General features: G+C 41.8%; 1 protein-coding gene across 1 annotated transcript; it reads right to left on the bottom strand.

Annotated features, from left to right (window-relative positions):
- Positions 1-907: 907 nt before the first annotated feature.
- tmem72 (transmembrane protein 72) lies at positions 908-6,407 on the bottom strand. Its single transcript, XM_085799013.1, has 5 exons — positions 6,041-6,407; positions 3,166-3,232; positions 1,977-2,048; positions 1,624-1,763; positions 908-1,486 (listed from the first exon to the last, which is right to left on the bottom strand). Exons 1-5 carry the CDS (start codon positions 6,114-6,116, stop codon positions 1,047-1,049), a joined length of 795 nt encoding a protein of 264 aa, XP_085655139.1. The 5' UTR covers positions 6,117-6,407; the 3' UTR covers positions 908-1,046.
- Positions 6,408-14,791: the final 8,384 nt, after the last annotated feature.

Here is a 14,791-nt window from a genome sequence, read left to right as displayed (position 1 = left end):
TATTGATTTATGACCTGAACAAAAGAGGAGGGTCTGCGTGGAGAATTTTATCATGTGTAGCATGATGAAAAAAAAGGAAAAACAATAACACGGGCTTTCCCTGCTTACATTTGTAGTAGTATATTTGTAGTAAAATAAGTAAAGTAAAGAGTGTTTTTTGTCATTGGAACATTTCTGTAGCCACAAAAATCTAGTGCAATCCCTCAATATCATGTATAAATTAATTTTATGGTGAATTATATTGGTTAAGTCTGATCAAGGCACCCTATTGATGTCTTCCATGTAATGTGTATGACATATTATTAATGCATGAATAATGTTTGTGATTAGTTTTGGTGCGTTGGCACATCAGATGTGTTTTGGTGAAGTGTAGGCCTACGTTGGGTGATCTGATGCTCCCCTCATCACCATAATAACGCCTGTGCTCCTCCCAGAGCTCCGTCTCCATGGTCACCACGCGCACATGACAAACACACAATGAGGAGACTTGAATGTGACTGCAACACATTGCACCTGCACAAGCTCTCGGTGCCCGTTGCTCTCACTCACAATCGCACATATTTTCCTCTGACGCTGAATGGATGAAGCAGTTGATCTAATTTACCACCTTATGAATAATGTATGCAGCGGTAACTGGATTGGATTGTTTGACGCTAATGTCTCCTTTTCAATCAGTGCTGGCTCTGCAAAAGCAGTCTATCAGATTAAAAGCCACCCATGTGCACATGTATAGGTACAAATGGTTTTATTTCTTTGAATTTATGCACTTGACGATAGACTTTACACATCAAAAATGTCACAAACGTACAAATAGATGTTTTTAAAGTAAAAAATATACAAATCAATAGAACATTTAATTTAAAAGATCTAATAATCTTATATATTTTACTTTAAAAAAATGCTCAAAAGTGGGGCATTTTATCAGGGTATTTCCAGCTACATAAAAGTCAGCCACAGCTGGTTGCACCCAGCCAGTATGACTAAATTACACATGATTTCCATCATGTGATATCAGTAAGCAGCTCAGTCTGAGTGCAGAGGGATGTTCAGTCAGCAATCATAGGTGCAGTGTCTGAGGTGGTGTCTGCCTCTGGCTCACAGGAGCCGTACATCTCCTCCATCTCTCTCTCCACAGGCTCCTCCCTGCCTCCGAAGCTTATCAGCCTCCTCTCTTTCCTCCCCCTCCTCCCCCTGTCTGTGTCTTTAGGTGCTGCTGTCTGCTCCAGCTCCAGCATGGCCTGGACGCTCTCTCCTCTCTCTCCCGGGCTGAGGCGGCGGTCTCTGGTTGCGAGGACCAGCCCCCGGCCTCTCCTCCCCGTCATCATGTGGAAGAATGAGACGGTGCTGTCCGGGCCCGCTCTCTCCGTCACGCAGACGGTGGTCGGACCTTGGTCACTGTAGCTCTCCTGTGGTCTTTTGGGAGACGCGGCCTTTGTTTTCTTGCTGAGTATGAAGTTGAAAAAGGCTGTCACCAGAAGCATTGTCCCTGCAACCACAGAATATATTTCTTTTTCTATAGAGGTGTAAACAATGTAGTAACAGTCACCTACTGCTCCTGTAAAGACCAATGATAAGACAAGCGCAGTAAACTGTTTTTTTTTGTACATGCTGGTGCCATTTTACCTGGAATAATCGCATGCCATACCAACACAGGGTGCAAAAAGCAGACCACTGACATGATGGAGTAATAGAGGAACTTGTGGAAGCCTCCAATGTCGGCCATCTTCCCCCACAACACAAATAGCTGCCAGTGTGGAGGGCATCTTTAGAGATAAAGAGGGAGAAGATGAGGAAAGAGAAATGCACACTGATGTTTTCATGTCAGAAATTAAATAATGTATATCCATCCATTTTTGTGTTTAGGTTTTTATACCTGTTTTGCACTGACAAACCATATGGTAGGTTAAAAAAATCTGTATGAGGTTTTCCCCCTCTGTATAAAGCACAGATGTTGTTGTCGAGTGTTGTGTACTCACGGCAGACACATAGACAGGAGAACATGCAGGAAATACGCCAGTTCAAACATCATGATGGCAAAAGATGAAACTCTGGGAGGAGAGAGTTAGAGCCTGATGAAAGTGACAGCCCCAGTGATAAAAATCAGTAAACAGTTTCTAAACTATGTAAACTATCTAATTGTGTCCATGTCTTTGTATCTTAACTAGCTGTGGGTGAGGACCACATCTTTTTTTCTTTCTTTTTTTTTGACAAACTAGCAAAATGTGGGTAAAGGCAACTTCAAGTGTTCTACTGGAGAAAAAAAAAACAGATTTAAGTCTCTGCATTTATGATTTTTTTCTTCGGTCAACTATCACTGTTTTGTGTTTAAATAATCTGATAAAGATCCAGTGAACCAGAAAAATGGCTCCAGACTCATCATCATCGTGCACTGCACTCTCACTCTCACTCTCAAGAGCTGGAGACTACACTAGCTGTGTGTTTGTTTGTGAAGGTGTGTGACCTTGTTTTTCTACTGGTGGGGTCCAAAAACTGGGAGCCCACAATGGCTGTTGGGTGTAACAGCTTTCTGGGGACCAAATAGCTGGATCCCACAAATTTAAACAGCTGTCTGATGGTAAATAGACTCAGAGGTAATGTTTTTTGAAGGCATTCATTTGTGATGGTTAAACATAGGGTTCAGGGCTTGTGAGCAAAACGAGGACGTGTGTGTGTAAAAAACAGAGGTGTGCAGGACAGATAGACATGAGGAGGGGGCCAAGGAGAGGATATCTCACTCCTTTATAGCAAAAATGGTCGACAGAATTATAACTGTGAAGGCCAGAGAAAAAGGAATAAAGGAATGAGAAGAATAATAGGATAAACTAATGTAAAATGTGTGTGTAGGACTACTTTGTTCAACTGCATTTGTGCATACTGGCAGAATAAACAGTCATGCATTTCTGGTCTCCTCTGGGGGATGTTTTCCTTTGGCTCTGTGGGAGTTTGGCCATGAGCCCCAGATATAAATAGAAATAGCACTAAAGGACTGTCCTCTTCACCTTGTTTCGTCCCTCTGACTCCTTCCCAACAACTCTTTGCAAGTGAATATACATACAGTATAATACACTTTATGCGTGACTATAAAGTACAGTATTGAAAGTGATTGCTAAAAGTCGACAAGCAACATGTTCTTTTAAACAAATTACTAAAACTATACACACTTACATTAGGTAGATGCCAAGGCTGTTGAACTCTCCCTTGTGTAGGGTCTCAACTCCCACAGCACACAGCACTGAAACAGAAACAGGTAGTTCATTTGCTTGTTTTCCCTGGGAGTTACTGGTGAGCAGATTCTGTCCACCAGATGTCAGACTTAGCTCATGATTTCCTCCTTCATGGTGGGTTGAGTTTCACAGTTCTCAGATCTGTATGAATACTGTTAACATTTCCCCTGTGAAACAAGTTTGAGTTGTGCTGCTTTTCCTGTTCTTTGACATATGTTTTATGTGTCTTTGTCATATTGCTCTCAAGGTAGCATTTATTGTGTTCTTGCACCCTGACAGTTGCAGTGAGTTTATGTCTTGGCTGAAAACTATTTCTTCCCTCCTAGAGCAAAAAAAGATGGATTAAAGATGACCTAAAGAGACCCAACTAGGAGCCTTTACATTCACTGAAATGTTGATTATGTGCCTTATAAAAAACACATTATTTTGAAAATTGCTGCAATTGTTTCTATTATGGTCACAGCATTTTTGCTAATAGCTTACTCATGCTGACAATTATGTTATCACTGGTGATTTTATTTGAGTGCACTCTTACCACTTCACAGATTTCCTCCAGTGAACCACAATCATGATATGCTAAAAAAACAAAAACAAAACAAAACTGCAGCACTTGTTTGTGAAGTCGTCATCAGATGTAAAATTGTGTTGGTAGCTGTAGCTGCCCTTCCTGTCTGACATCTTTGGCTTATGAATGACCAATGATGCAGAACAGTTTTATTTATTTATTTGATTTTTAAGAATAATCCTTCCATATCACCAAAAGTACATGCTTTCTGAAAAAAAGGAAGCAATTCTCCGCTGCAGCGGGAAACTTCCAATTATCGCAAGTAAGTAAGATCAACTTTGCTGCAGAGCCCTTTAGCGAGATGCTTCATGTCTACTACAGCTTCCCTTAACCTATGACCTCACCATTTTGGGAAAAGCTAAGAGGAATTTCCCTGAAGCCATCAATGAATTGATTTAATTGAATTCACCTATATTTCACTTCTCCCTGATTGCTTATATTTTAAAGAAATAGCATGACAGGAAATATGTGGATGCTTTCTTGTGTAAGGAGAGATGGAAAGATCAATACCCGTTTAATTTCTGTGTATAAAACTACTCCCAGCTGTCAGTTAGCTTAGCTTAGGTTAGCATAAAGATTGGAAACATTTGCAAAGAGCTGGCCTGACTCAGTCCAAAAGAAACAAAATCTGCCTACCAGCACTTCTGCAGCTTGCTAATTGACGTTATACTTTGACTTGGTGGTTTTATGGGGAGTTACAATACAGGCTGGACTACTTCTTGGCCAGGCACAGTTTAACTTCCTGGCTTGGCAGGTAGTTTAGTCACCTTTGGGCAGATCCAGTCTCACTGTTTGCTTCTGTTTCCAGTCTAATGCTCAGCTAACATAGCTCATTGCCAGTGCTTTATTTAAGAGAGTGTTATCAATCCTCTCATCGAATTCTCAGCATTGAAACCCAAAACGTCAAACTATTCCTGACAGCACAGACAGTAAAATACATTTTGAACACATGGAATGATATAAAATGAGATGAAATCAAGGCTTAAAATGCTACAAAGAAAACCCTGTTTTTATAACCGATCTTTTCCCTCTGAGGTATAAAGGAGGTAAGCATGGTTATGTGGTGATGGCCACTATACACATGGAAACAATTTATCTGGCTTGCTTACCAGAAATTCAGAGATAGAATCAGCACCGGAGGGAAATCAAGAGAACGCGGCTAAGTGGTTTCTGGTAGTTTATAGAGTGTGAGAGGAATTAACGCTGCATACACAACACACACAGCTGGAAATTAACATACATGTGCTCCCTGTGTGTATGTCTGTCTATAGAACACACACAGAGTCAGACAGGCCAACGCAGACACGCAGACGTGAACACACAGGCAGACTAGACGTGGGCACACGCAGACGCGCCATAAAAGTACCCATACACACGTCTACAGTATGTAGAACAATGCTAGAGAAAGCCTGTGTAGGTGTGGACGTGTAACAGCCTGTGATCATGTAAGCCCTGTAACCCAGCTTGATACAGAGACTTGGTTTTGGTGCGATCTGAGGCACATGTCTCTCAGTAAATGTTCAGCGTCTGCAGCTGTTTGAATTTAAGTGGAAGAGGGGGGTCCCATATTTTTTTGAAGAAGGCAGGAACCAGAGAGCCATTTCCCCCGTGATGATTTAATGTGGCTAAGAGAGCTGCTTGCAATCTGTCCCATTGTGCCTCAGGAAAACAGAGGAGTGGGGGGGGGGGGCAAGGTTATGTATGATCAAGTATGTTTTTATATCCTCCATATCTCTGCCAAGAGATGGTTTGACCTTCTTGGAGGTCAAGAATACAGTTAGCCAACATCACCATCTGACTCTGTAACATCTCAGGTTTATGAAATCCTTAAAAACACAGCTGGAGAACCCTCCTCTGCAGGAGAGCTTAAAAATGTTCCTGAAAACTGTGACAGTTTGGAGATTTAGGATGGAAATATGCTATCATAGCTCAGAGTCAGATATCAGGTTCTTAACATGTGGTAGCACGACATAGCAGATAAAATGTAAAAGTACTAATACTAGCCAACCACTGCTACTAGTATTACTGATGACAATTTATGCTTTACTTTAAGTCTTCATTGATATTTTTGCAACAATATGTAAGTTGTAACTGACCAGATGACTAAAGACAGAGAGGATCTGGAGTTTATTGTGCATCTTCCAGTGCATCCAAAGAACTAAATCATACTCATACTGAAGTAATAACCGATACACATGCCATAGATTTATTGTTGCTATAATTCTTTTGTTTGTTTTTATGTAGATTTTACCTGTTGCTGTGGAAATACCAAGGATCCTGCAGGCGCACTCCACTACTATCCACCCTACGCTCTCAGAGTTCCCCATGGCCTCAAATACTTGTAGAAAAAAAAGGAAAACTTCTCAACTTCCTGATGCTATCTGCAATAGTCTGTGACCTAGTAGCTACTAAAGCGACATTCTAGTTACATAGTTGACTCTCGGCTGCATTGACGGTTGCTGGTAGAAAAGCTAAAGTCGGGTAATCCACGAGTGCCATGATGTGGAGCCTCTTAAACGGATCCAGTTTACTTCAGAAAAGTTTGTGACTCAATGCCCCTGTTGCTCCAATAACTGCTAATCAGCCTCACACACACACACACACACACACACACACTCATGCACATGTAGCATTCCACCGTGCACGTCAAGGTGAAACTGCCCAGCTCAGGGTCAGTTTTACCTTGTATCACATTTGTCATTAGAGCTGGTTAAAAATTATCTGTGTAGAACTAATATAAAACTAACTCATACACACACATGCGTACGTGCATCTACACACATATTCTGCATTAGCAGTCGTTTGTATGCAACTGTAGAACTGGGATCAGCGACCTTGCTTGCCTCACAACCAAACTCCCCCTTTTCTTGTCCCCTTCCAACAACTTCCTCTTGCTTTCCTTCATGTAATTTCACCTTCTTGTGTGGTTTTCAGTGAAATCAAACAATCAGAAATGCTTCATTTTCTCAAAGTCACAGTCGTAAATGCTGTTTCCAGTTTGGCATCGAGCCTACATATTAGAACATTGTATGCTAGAGTGAGTGCTGACAAAACACTCTGCAGCTTGCGTCACAATACAAAAGGCAATGTTTTCACGTTTAGAAATGTGATATAAACAAGTTCCACAAAGTGTACAAAATGTATTTTAATGCAACGTTGACTTTCTCTAGCTTGTGAAGAGTGTAACAAGTCTCTGGATGCGGGATGAGGCGCCACAAGAACAGACAGACTCTTTGACACACTTACACATGCGTAAGTGCAAGCCCACATAATCGTTTGACGCAGGTTTGGCTGAGGTGTAATCTTGTTCAGGCACAGCAGAGGCCTACTGGAAGGAGCAGTAAGAGTCACAGAGCACGCACACACACACACTGACTCCTGGTAGGGGCCAAAGTAAGCTACATAAATCTCCTTAAATCTCTAACAAAGACGCTTTTGTGTTTTTGTACTCATTACACTTGTTTCCGGCTTAACATCCAGGTTATTTGAGGCATTTATGGTATAGGGTGTAAGTGTGTGTGGGTGCGCTCTACTGCCAAAAAACTAGTGATACTTGATGTGTAAAAAAAACAAATGACACAATAGTTTACTAGTAAGTGTCTCTCATTCACCCACGTATTCACACTAATGCACTTCTGGGAGCAGACACTGAGGAGCTACTGGGTTTCAGTGTCTTGCTCACTGACATTTGTACATGTGAACAGGAAAATCCGTGGAAAAACACGTCTGTTTGACCACCCACTGTAAGAGATATGATCGATATAGGAGAAAGGAAGAAATCTTAATTAAATCGCGTACATGTTTATACTGCAGTGCATTATTGCACATAAACCAGACATACACGAGCTAGGAATGTGTGCTGTACATGTTAACTGAGCCTCAACATTATGGCCGCCGAGGGCTGTGTGTTTATGTTTATTTCACGTGCTTGACCCTCACGGTGACATGAAAAACAGCACTAGAGAAATATAATTTATCATAATAAGTCACTGTGAGCTGTGAGGGGGGCCGTTGGTGACATGTGCTGTTCATTGTGAGTTTTATGGCAATTGTCAGGATATGCCAGAAGGTGGAGTAGTTTAAATACAGTAATTGTGACTGATTGTCTTCTAGTGAGATTGTAAATCTAATGTTACAGTATAAATACGGCCTCATGTTTTCACTTTGCTTTGTGCCGCTACACAGTCGTGTCCAAATCTCCTCTCAACGCCCGGCTCCACACAGCTTGACCACCTGACCTCTCCCCCTCTCCCCTCCCAAACTTTCACTCGCTCGTTCACACGTTCCCTCGTCATGTAATCATCCCTGCTTTTGTGCCTCTCCACCTTCCTCATCACAGCTTCACACCATTCACACGTGCCCCTCCTTTCACTCCACCGTGCCCACAGGCATGGGACTGGAGATTATCCATGCCGCTCTCTCTTCCTCCCTCTCTCTCTTTCAGTCTCGACTGTCTCTCCCCCTTCCTGCCCATCTAGCCTCTCTGAGGCCGATGTGGGTGTCTGGTGCCTGTCAGAACCAGTGAAACCAGCTCTAATTGTAATTACACCAGCAGTTTTATGACCCTGCTACATTGCTTTGTTCAGACAATCTCCTCATAATCACCTCCTACAGTCTGTTTTATCTAAAGGCTGAAGGAGGGCTGTGAGACATCTCTCAAAGGCCTGAACAATTTCAGCAGAATACATTAATATTTCTTAAAATATGAAGATGAAAGCCTTATTGGATGCTTTGTGACTATTACATCCCTTGTGCAGCCTTTACCACCAGGTGCCTCACCATGGTGCAGCTTAATTACTGAATTTACAAAGGCAGGGAGCCACCTAGTGGTTGATATGCATTGGTACAATGCAGCCATAAAAATGACTTCAGTGGTCAGATACTAGTTGAGTTATGAAGCCCATGAGATATGTACAAGCTGAAACTGACCAATAACAAAGTGCTGTGTCTTTTTTTGCTCCCATCCCATTTATAACAATAGCAAAAGGTCAGGAGCATCTCCCAGAGAAACAAAGCACAGACATGGGAAGGAGCAGAAAAATGTAAAAATGTGCGGTTGTGAAACAGATATGAATAATGGAGAAAGTTTTTGGGAAGACAGAGAGGATGTGTAATGTCTGCCTGTTTATTGTCCAACAGTCAATGCCGATTATATTCATCATTACGCTGTGATGACGTATTCAGAGCCCCCAACAGTTCTTAAAGGTAAAATAAGAGTTGGACATTGGAAAAATCAGATGCAGGTTTAAGTAATCAGATCACATTTCTGCTGTCCAACAACCTGGTGCAGATCAAGACTGTGGTCAAGTCCAAATAAAAGTTGCAGGTCACGAAACAGAAACAATGAGCTGAAAGACACAAAAACACACTGCAGGGTTAACGTGTCTGCTTTATGCCCTCTGCAAGCATTGCATTTACTTACATGTAGTCAAATGTGATCAAACTATTGACTATATACTGTAGGTGCTCCAAACAACATTCATTGGATTGGGTGTTATACACACCTTATATGGTGAGGTTTTACCATCACATGTGCTTAATTTTGACTGGCAGAGCGTGACTTGGCTGAGAGGTGTGAGAAATCTTGATTCCCGTTCACACAGGATGCAAATGAGCTGGCTGAAGACAACGTGGACATGTCCAGTTTCTATCCATCACACTAGAGTCTCACTTACCAGTATATATACACTGTGTGCATGTGAGTGTTGATCTTCAGCATCTGAGGCCTGCAGCTTCGCTAATGCAAAGTCAAATAAACAGCTATCCCCATCTTCTCGTCCAATGCTAATGCTAAACTGTCACATCTTTTCTGATGCACTTAGAGTCTGTTTTCATTTGAGCAAAGCTGAGTCAGGAAATTTACATCTTCTGCAATAAAGCAAAAATGACTTTGATCTGATGTGTATTTTGATCACATACCACTGAGTTCATTGACTGTTCAGTGGTGATTGAGTTAGCACATCACTCTCCGTCCTCTCCCTTTGAACGACAGCGTGCTATAATGTTGAGCCAAGCCAGCATTTCCTCATTTTCTCATCACTCTGTGGATCATAACCTGCCACCTCTTCAATGTTAAGCTTTTTTGTCAGTCTTGTCTTTTCACCAGCCCACAGACAGGACTACTTAACAGAAGCCATTTAACTGCTTTCACTCTGGCAGGTGCCATCAAAGGAGCTGTCCAGATGAGTGAAGGATTTCCCTCTGCCAATCAGAGGATGACAAAAGATGCCCTGTCAGCAAGGCCTCATATTTTTTTTACACCAGACCACTATTTTGAGCATTAACAGGGCCACATTGTCCTAACATGTTGTCTGGCAGAGGCCATAAGGAATGCTGCACTAAGTGAGAGGGCAATGCCTCTCAAGTGTTTGCATAAACACACACACATGTGAGCACGCAATTAGATTCACACACTGATAGTGAACAGAGAACAAAACTGTAAGTAATCAGAGTTTGGCCTTGGTTCTGAAGGGTTATGATATTTTTTTCATCAATTTCTGTACAAAAGAAAATTTCTGTCCCCCGAGTAGTTATCCTGTGGTTAGAGTGCAAAGTCATTAAAGATGGAGTATTTGCCCTGTAACTAAGAGGTTGCAGCACAATCCCAGGCCCCTCTGTTCCCTCTGGAGTGATGGCAGCCTCCCATATGGGCTGGTTGGCCGATTTTGGCTTTGCTACACATGCCTTCGTCAGCGATTCAAATTCATCAGAAGGAAGTGGATCTGAAGTGATTTATAATAAGATATTCAGCACACAGTATTCTTCCTTTAAAACATACAGCCGTATATCATCCCCCTTGTGATAATATCTGAGACGGTGCAGTGTTTCATTGTAAACAGAAAAGCTGTTTCATAACACAGTTCGGCATTCTTTCAATGGCATCCAAACCTCGGTCGTAAAAATCTGCTCTTCATTTCTTCCTTGTTCCAACTCAGGAGTAGAAGGAAAGCCTTCACGGTAATCTGGCTTGGCTGTAAAGAGTTTCTGAGGGGGTCCTCAGAGACAGAAGTCCCACTTTAAAGAAGGTTTCAGAAGAGAAAAGAAGAATCTTGACTACTCACTGTGCACTAGGCTGCATGAATAGAGCATGCCAGTGGATATGAGAGGCTCTTTCCTTCCTGAGGGAAGCTCTTTGGACCGTATATCATGGTGAATGGATGCTGGGTGATGACAGAGTTAACCTACATGTTTTGTGTGACGCCCATCACAGAGTCTGTTTGGAATCAAGTTGAAACCCTGACACCTTGTTGTCCATTTGGGGGCAGTAAAATACAGTAAAGGTCAGAGGTCAGTGTGAGTCACAAACAAGTCTCTGTCTTAAGCAATTTTCCAAGTAACTGTGGTGAGAAACTCAAGTTTTTACATACCTTACTGTTGTGTTTAAGATTTACTGGAAAATTTACTTGCAGAAATGGTCATGGTTGAAAAAGTTAGCCTGCGGGAATTGTATGTTACTGAAATTCCTCACTGACAAAGAAATTCAATAATATTACACTTCCACAAACCTGAGTATCATCAAGTTGCAGTTTACATTTTTACAGGGCAGGATAAGGACACTCACTAGGTTTCAATTTATAATTCTTTTTTACAAACAAAGAAAAATAATCTGAATGATATGAGATATGAAAAGCATCTTGAAAATTGCAGTTAACAAGATTCAAAATGCAGACAAATTGCCTTTGTGAAGTTAAACACCAGCCAAAAGTTCAACTTAGCCATCAGGGATACTCTGGGTGTGTACAGTAGAAATACAGCCAACTGGCACCCAGTACACTGACTGTTACTTTATAATGAGGAATTTATGTAAGTTAGTCTATCCCCTATGTGAATGTCAAGGCCACAAACCAGGAGTGAATTTAACACCCTCAGAGGCCCAGACAGATGGTGATCAGGTTTGTGTTTCTTCATTTCTGGGCCACTGGAAACCAGAGCAGAGAAAGTGCAGCTCCTGTTTGACTGGTCATCGTGGATTTGGATGCAGACATGTCTGGAAAGGTTGGGGATTCCAGTGGATGAAATGACTAGAACAAAAGTGGACTGCATCTAGTTCTTTGTCCTTCAGACAGTAAAAAAACCCACCATGTGGCCCTGTGAAGAGTCTCTTCCGAAAACACAACCCATAATCCTGTGGCTGACTTTTACAATTGCGAGCTCTGTCGAAAGACAGTTAATAAATTGGATGATTAACTTCAAGATCCAGGTTAAGAGAGTGGAATCATGTCTTATTATATGCCACATTATAAACACCATGTCATTAGCCATGCCTACTGCCCTCATACTAAATATCAAAAGAGAAGTCATCATCCCTGCAATCCTTTACACATGGCTGTGTTTTGAGCGTGTGTGTGGTGGTCAGGGTGAGGGCCATCCTTCAGCCTGGGTAAACGTTTCCATGCCTCCGAGTCTTGCTAATCGCAGCTGTTTGCCCAATTGCCCCAATGAGAGGAGGCCTCGATCAAGGACAGCCTGCCAGGGAGATTGGTCTGGCTGATTTGCAAGTTTGCATGCTCACGCTTCATGCTACGTGCAAATGGATGCATCAATGCACAGATGGGTACATGATGGAGAAACGGGGTAGAGTTTTTGAAGATTGTAATTAGTGTCAAGGGAGCAAAATGAATGTTTTTCTTAAATTTGTGAAGCAGTGAGTCAAACATTATAATGAGACAGATTTGTTAACTTTTGAAGCTTGAAAGAAAGGGGAAAAAGACTATACCATATATCATGCAGCCACTGAGCTGTATAGGTCAACTACATCCTCTCAGAGTACTCTGAATGTTGGCTAATATTTTAATTCCCCAAATGTGAATTTAAATGACTTCATATGAGAATTAAGTCTCGGCAGTATTATGAGAATAGACAGATTTGATGATAGAAATTCAGAAATTGTTTGTTCTGGCATCCATGTACTCATTGGCGTAATAAGAGGGGAGCAAAGGTTTTCTTTGGTAAGACTGCAGCATTGACTTTATGGTAATAATGGCTGCAGCATGTCCTCAGTGTGTTTATATTTATGTGCGCACCTGTCACTTACATAAATCACAGCAGACTCATGAGAAGACACACAGGAAGAATACTCCCTAATTGCTTTGTTTCCATAGCTGGATGTGCTAATAAGCTATGAGTGACAACAGATGGACCGTGGAAGTGAAAAAACATTATACTTTATGACCGGAATAACAGTAAAGAGGCAGATATAATGTCTTTTTTTAAATCCAGTCTGTTTTTCATGAGACAAAATAAAAATGTGGAAATGTTTTAGGATGGTTCCTCTGTCTTGATGCAGCCCCTGGTTTGAATACAGAAGTGGAGGAAGTGGCAATAGAAAATGTGACCACTGTCGGAGTGATGTGTTTTGCTCCGGCTTTAGACTGTATTGCCTTGTATGTATGCTGCTCGCTTGTCACTCCCGCCTTACCTCCCGCTGCTCCGCCGTGAACCTGTGACCTTGCTTGACCACACAGAAGCGCTCCATCAGCAGGGTCATGGCCGCACTTTAACCCTCTCTGATGCTGCGGCTTCACATGTGTTGAAGTGCAAGGACGTTCTCAATGCTCGCAACTCTCCTGACGTCACAGGTCATCCTTGTAACTGTGGCGATAAGAGTTCATGGTAGGGGGGTTATTTTAACAATCACATGACTTGAATATTGTGGGGGAATAGCATGCACAGACTTGCTGAGAGACGCGATATGAGGTGAACAATCGAAGACAGAATAATGGAGGAGAGGATCAATTCTAGTGATTGGTGGACGGTTGATGATGAGGTCAATAGGATTTCATAAAGCCAAGTGCTTGTTAGGTGTGAAAAAAGCAAAAGCTCTCATTTCTAGGTTTTAAGGAAATTGGTGACCGCGGTGCTGGATCCCAAGAGTCCCTTTTCAGCCGTGGTCGTTTGTCTAAATGGAGAAACTCAGCACAGTAATAAGTCATGCATGAAATGTGTTTTTCTACTTAACAAAGCACAGCAACAAAACACAGGAGTTTAACACGTCCTACATGCAAACGCTTACATAAACACAAAGGAACACGATTCTGTTACAGTGACAACATCAGTAGTAATGACCATAATTGTTTCAGTTTATCCCCAGGAATTGAAACTTGGTAGGTGTTAGTCACTGGGGACAGATGAGATTACCTGAGAGCAAAAGTGCTTTCAGTTGGAAAGAAAAGTAAAAATCATAATTATTTCTTCTGCTATAATATGAACCTCTGGCAGGACTCCAAGCCCCAACATGCTCTGCTCTGAAATGTCAGTTCCTGATTAGAGCAGCCCTGGTTTTCATCCAGACAAATAGTTATGATTTCCTTTGTAAAGCATTGCTGTAATCATAAATTTCATCACCCCCTGGGCTCCACCTGTTTTCCAAAAAAAGAAACAATAAAACAAACGACAAATAGAAGATGGAGAAAAACCTAATTCCCAGAAATCAATACACACGGACACCTGATGACTTTATAGTTTGTCCTCTTCCCAACCCACTCCTCCCAGGGTTATAGGGTCAGAGGTTTGGTGTGTGATTCAGCAGAGCTGTTAACCCTTGCATCTGCTCCCCTGCTCTTCAACCTGTTTAAAAGCCAAGAGCAATAAACATGCCTAAATGCCAACAGGTATATAAAGCCTGGAACAGCCAATGTTTCAGCTGCAGTACAGTAAGAGGTGACCCGAGGCCCCATAGGGCGTTTGACAAAATGAAACATGGATTGGCCGAACCCTAACAACACTGAGGTAATAATGATACAGTGACAGTCTGTGATAACTTATCACTGACAAAGGTTGTTCTGTATAATGAGTAGATTCACTGTTGATATTTATTTTGCCCAGACTTACTTTTTAAAAAATCAGTATCGTTGTTATGTTTACTTAAGTAAATGACCTGAATACCTCTTCCACCACCGCTCCCAGCTGCATCTCTAGATATATCGAAAAATGAGCTGGTGATCGAATCACACGCTCTAGGTTAATGGCATAAATAGAATTTAACTCTTCACTCTAACCACTA

This window comes from Trachurus japonicus, chromosome 15 (genome assembly GCF_045865225.1).
Source record: "Trachurus japonicus isolate A0001 chromosome 15, Traja_1.0".
Lineage (NCBI taxonomy): Eukaryota > Metazoa > Chordata > Actinopteri > Carangiformes > Carangidae > Trachurus > Trachurus japonicus.
The sequence above is the reverse complement of the archived record's forward strand: the minus strand, read 5'-3'. Positions and strand labels throughout refer to the sequence as shown.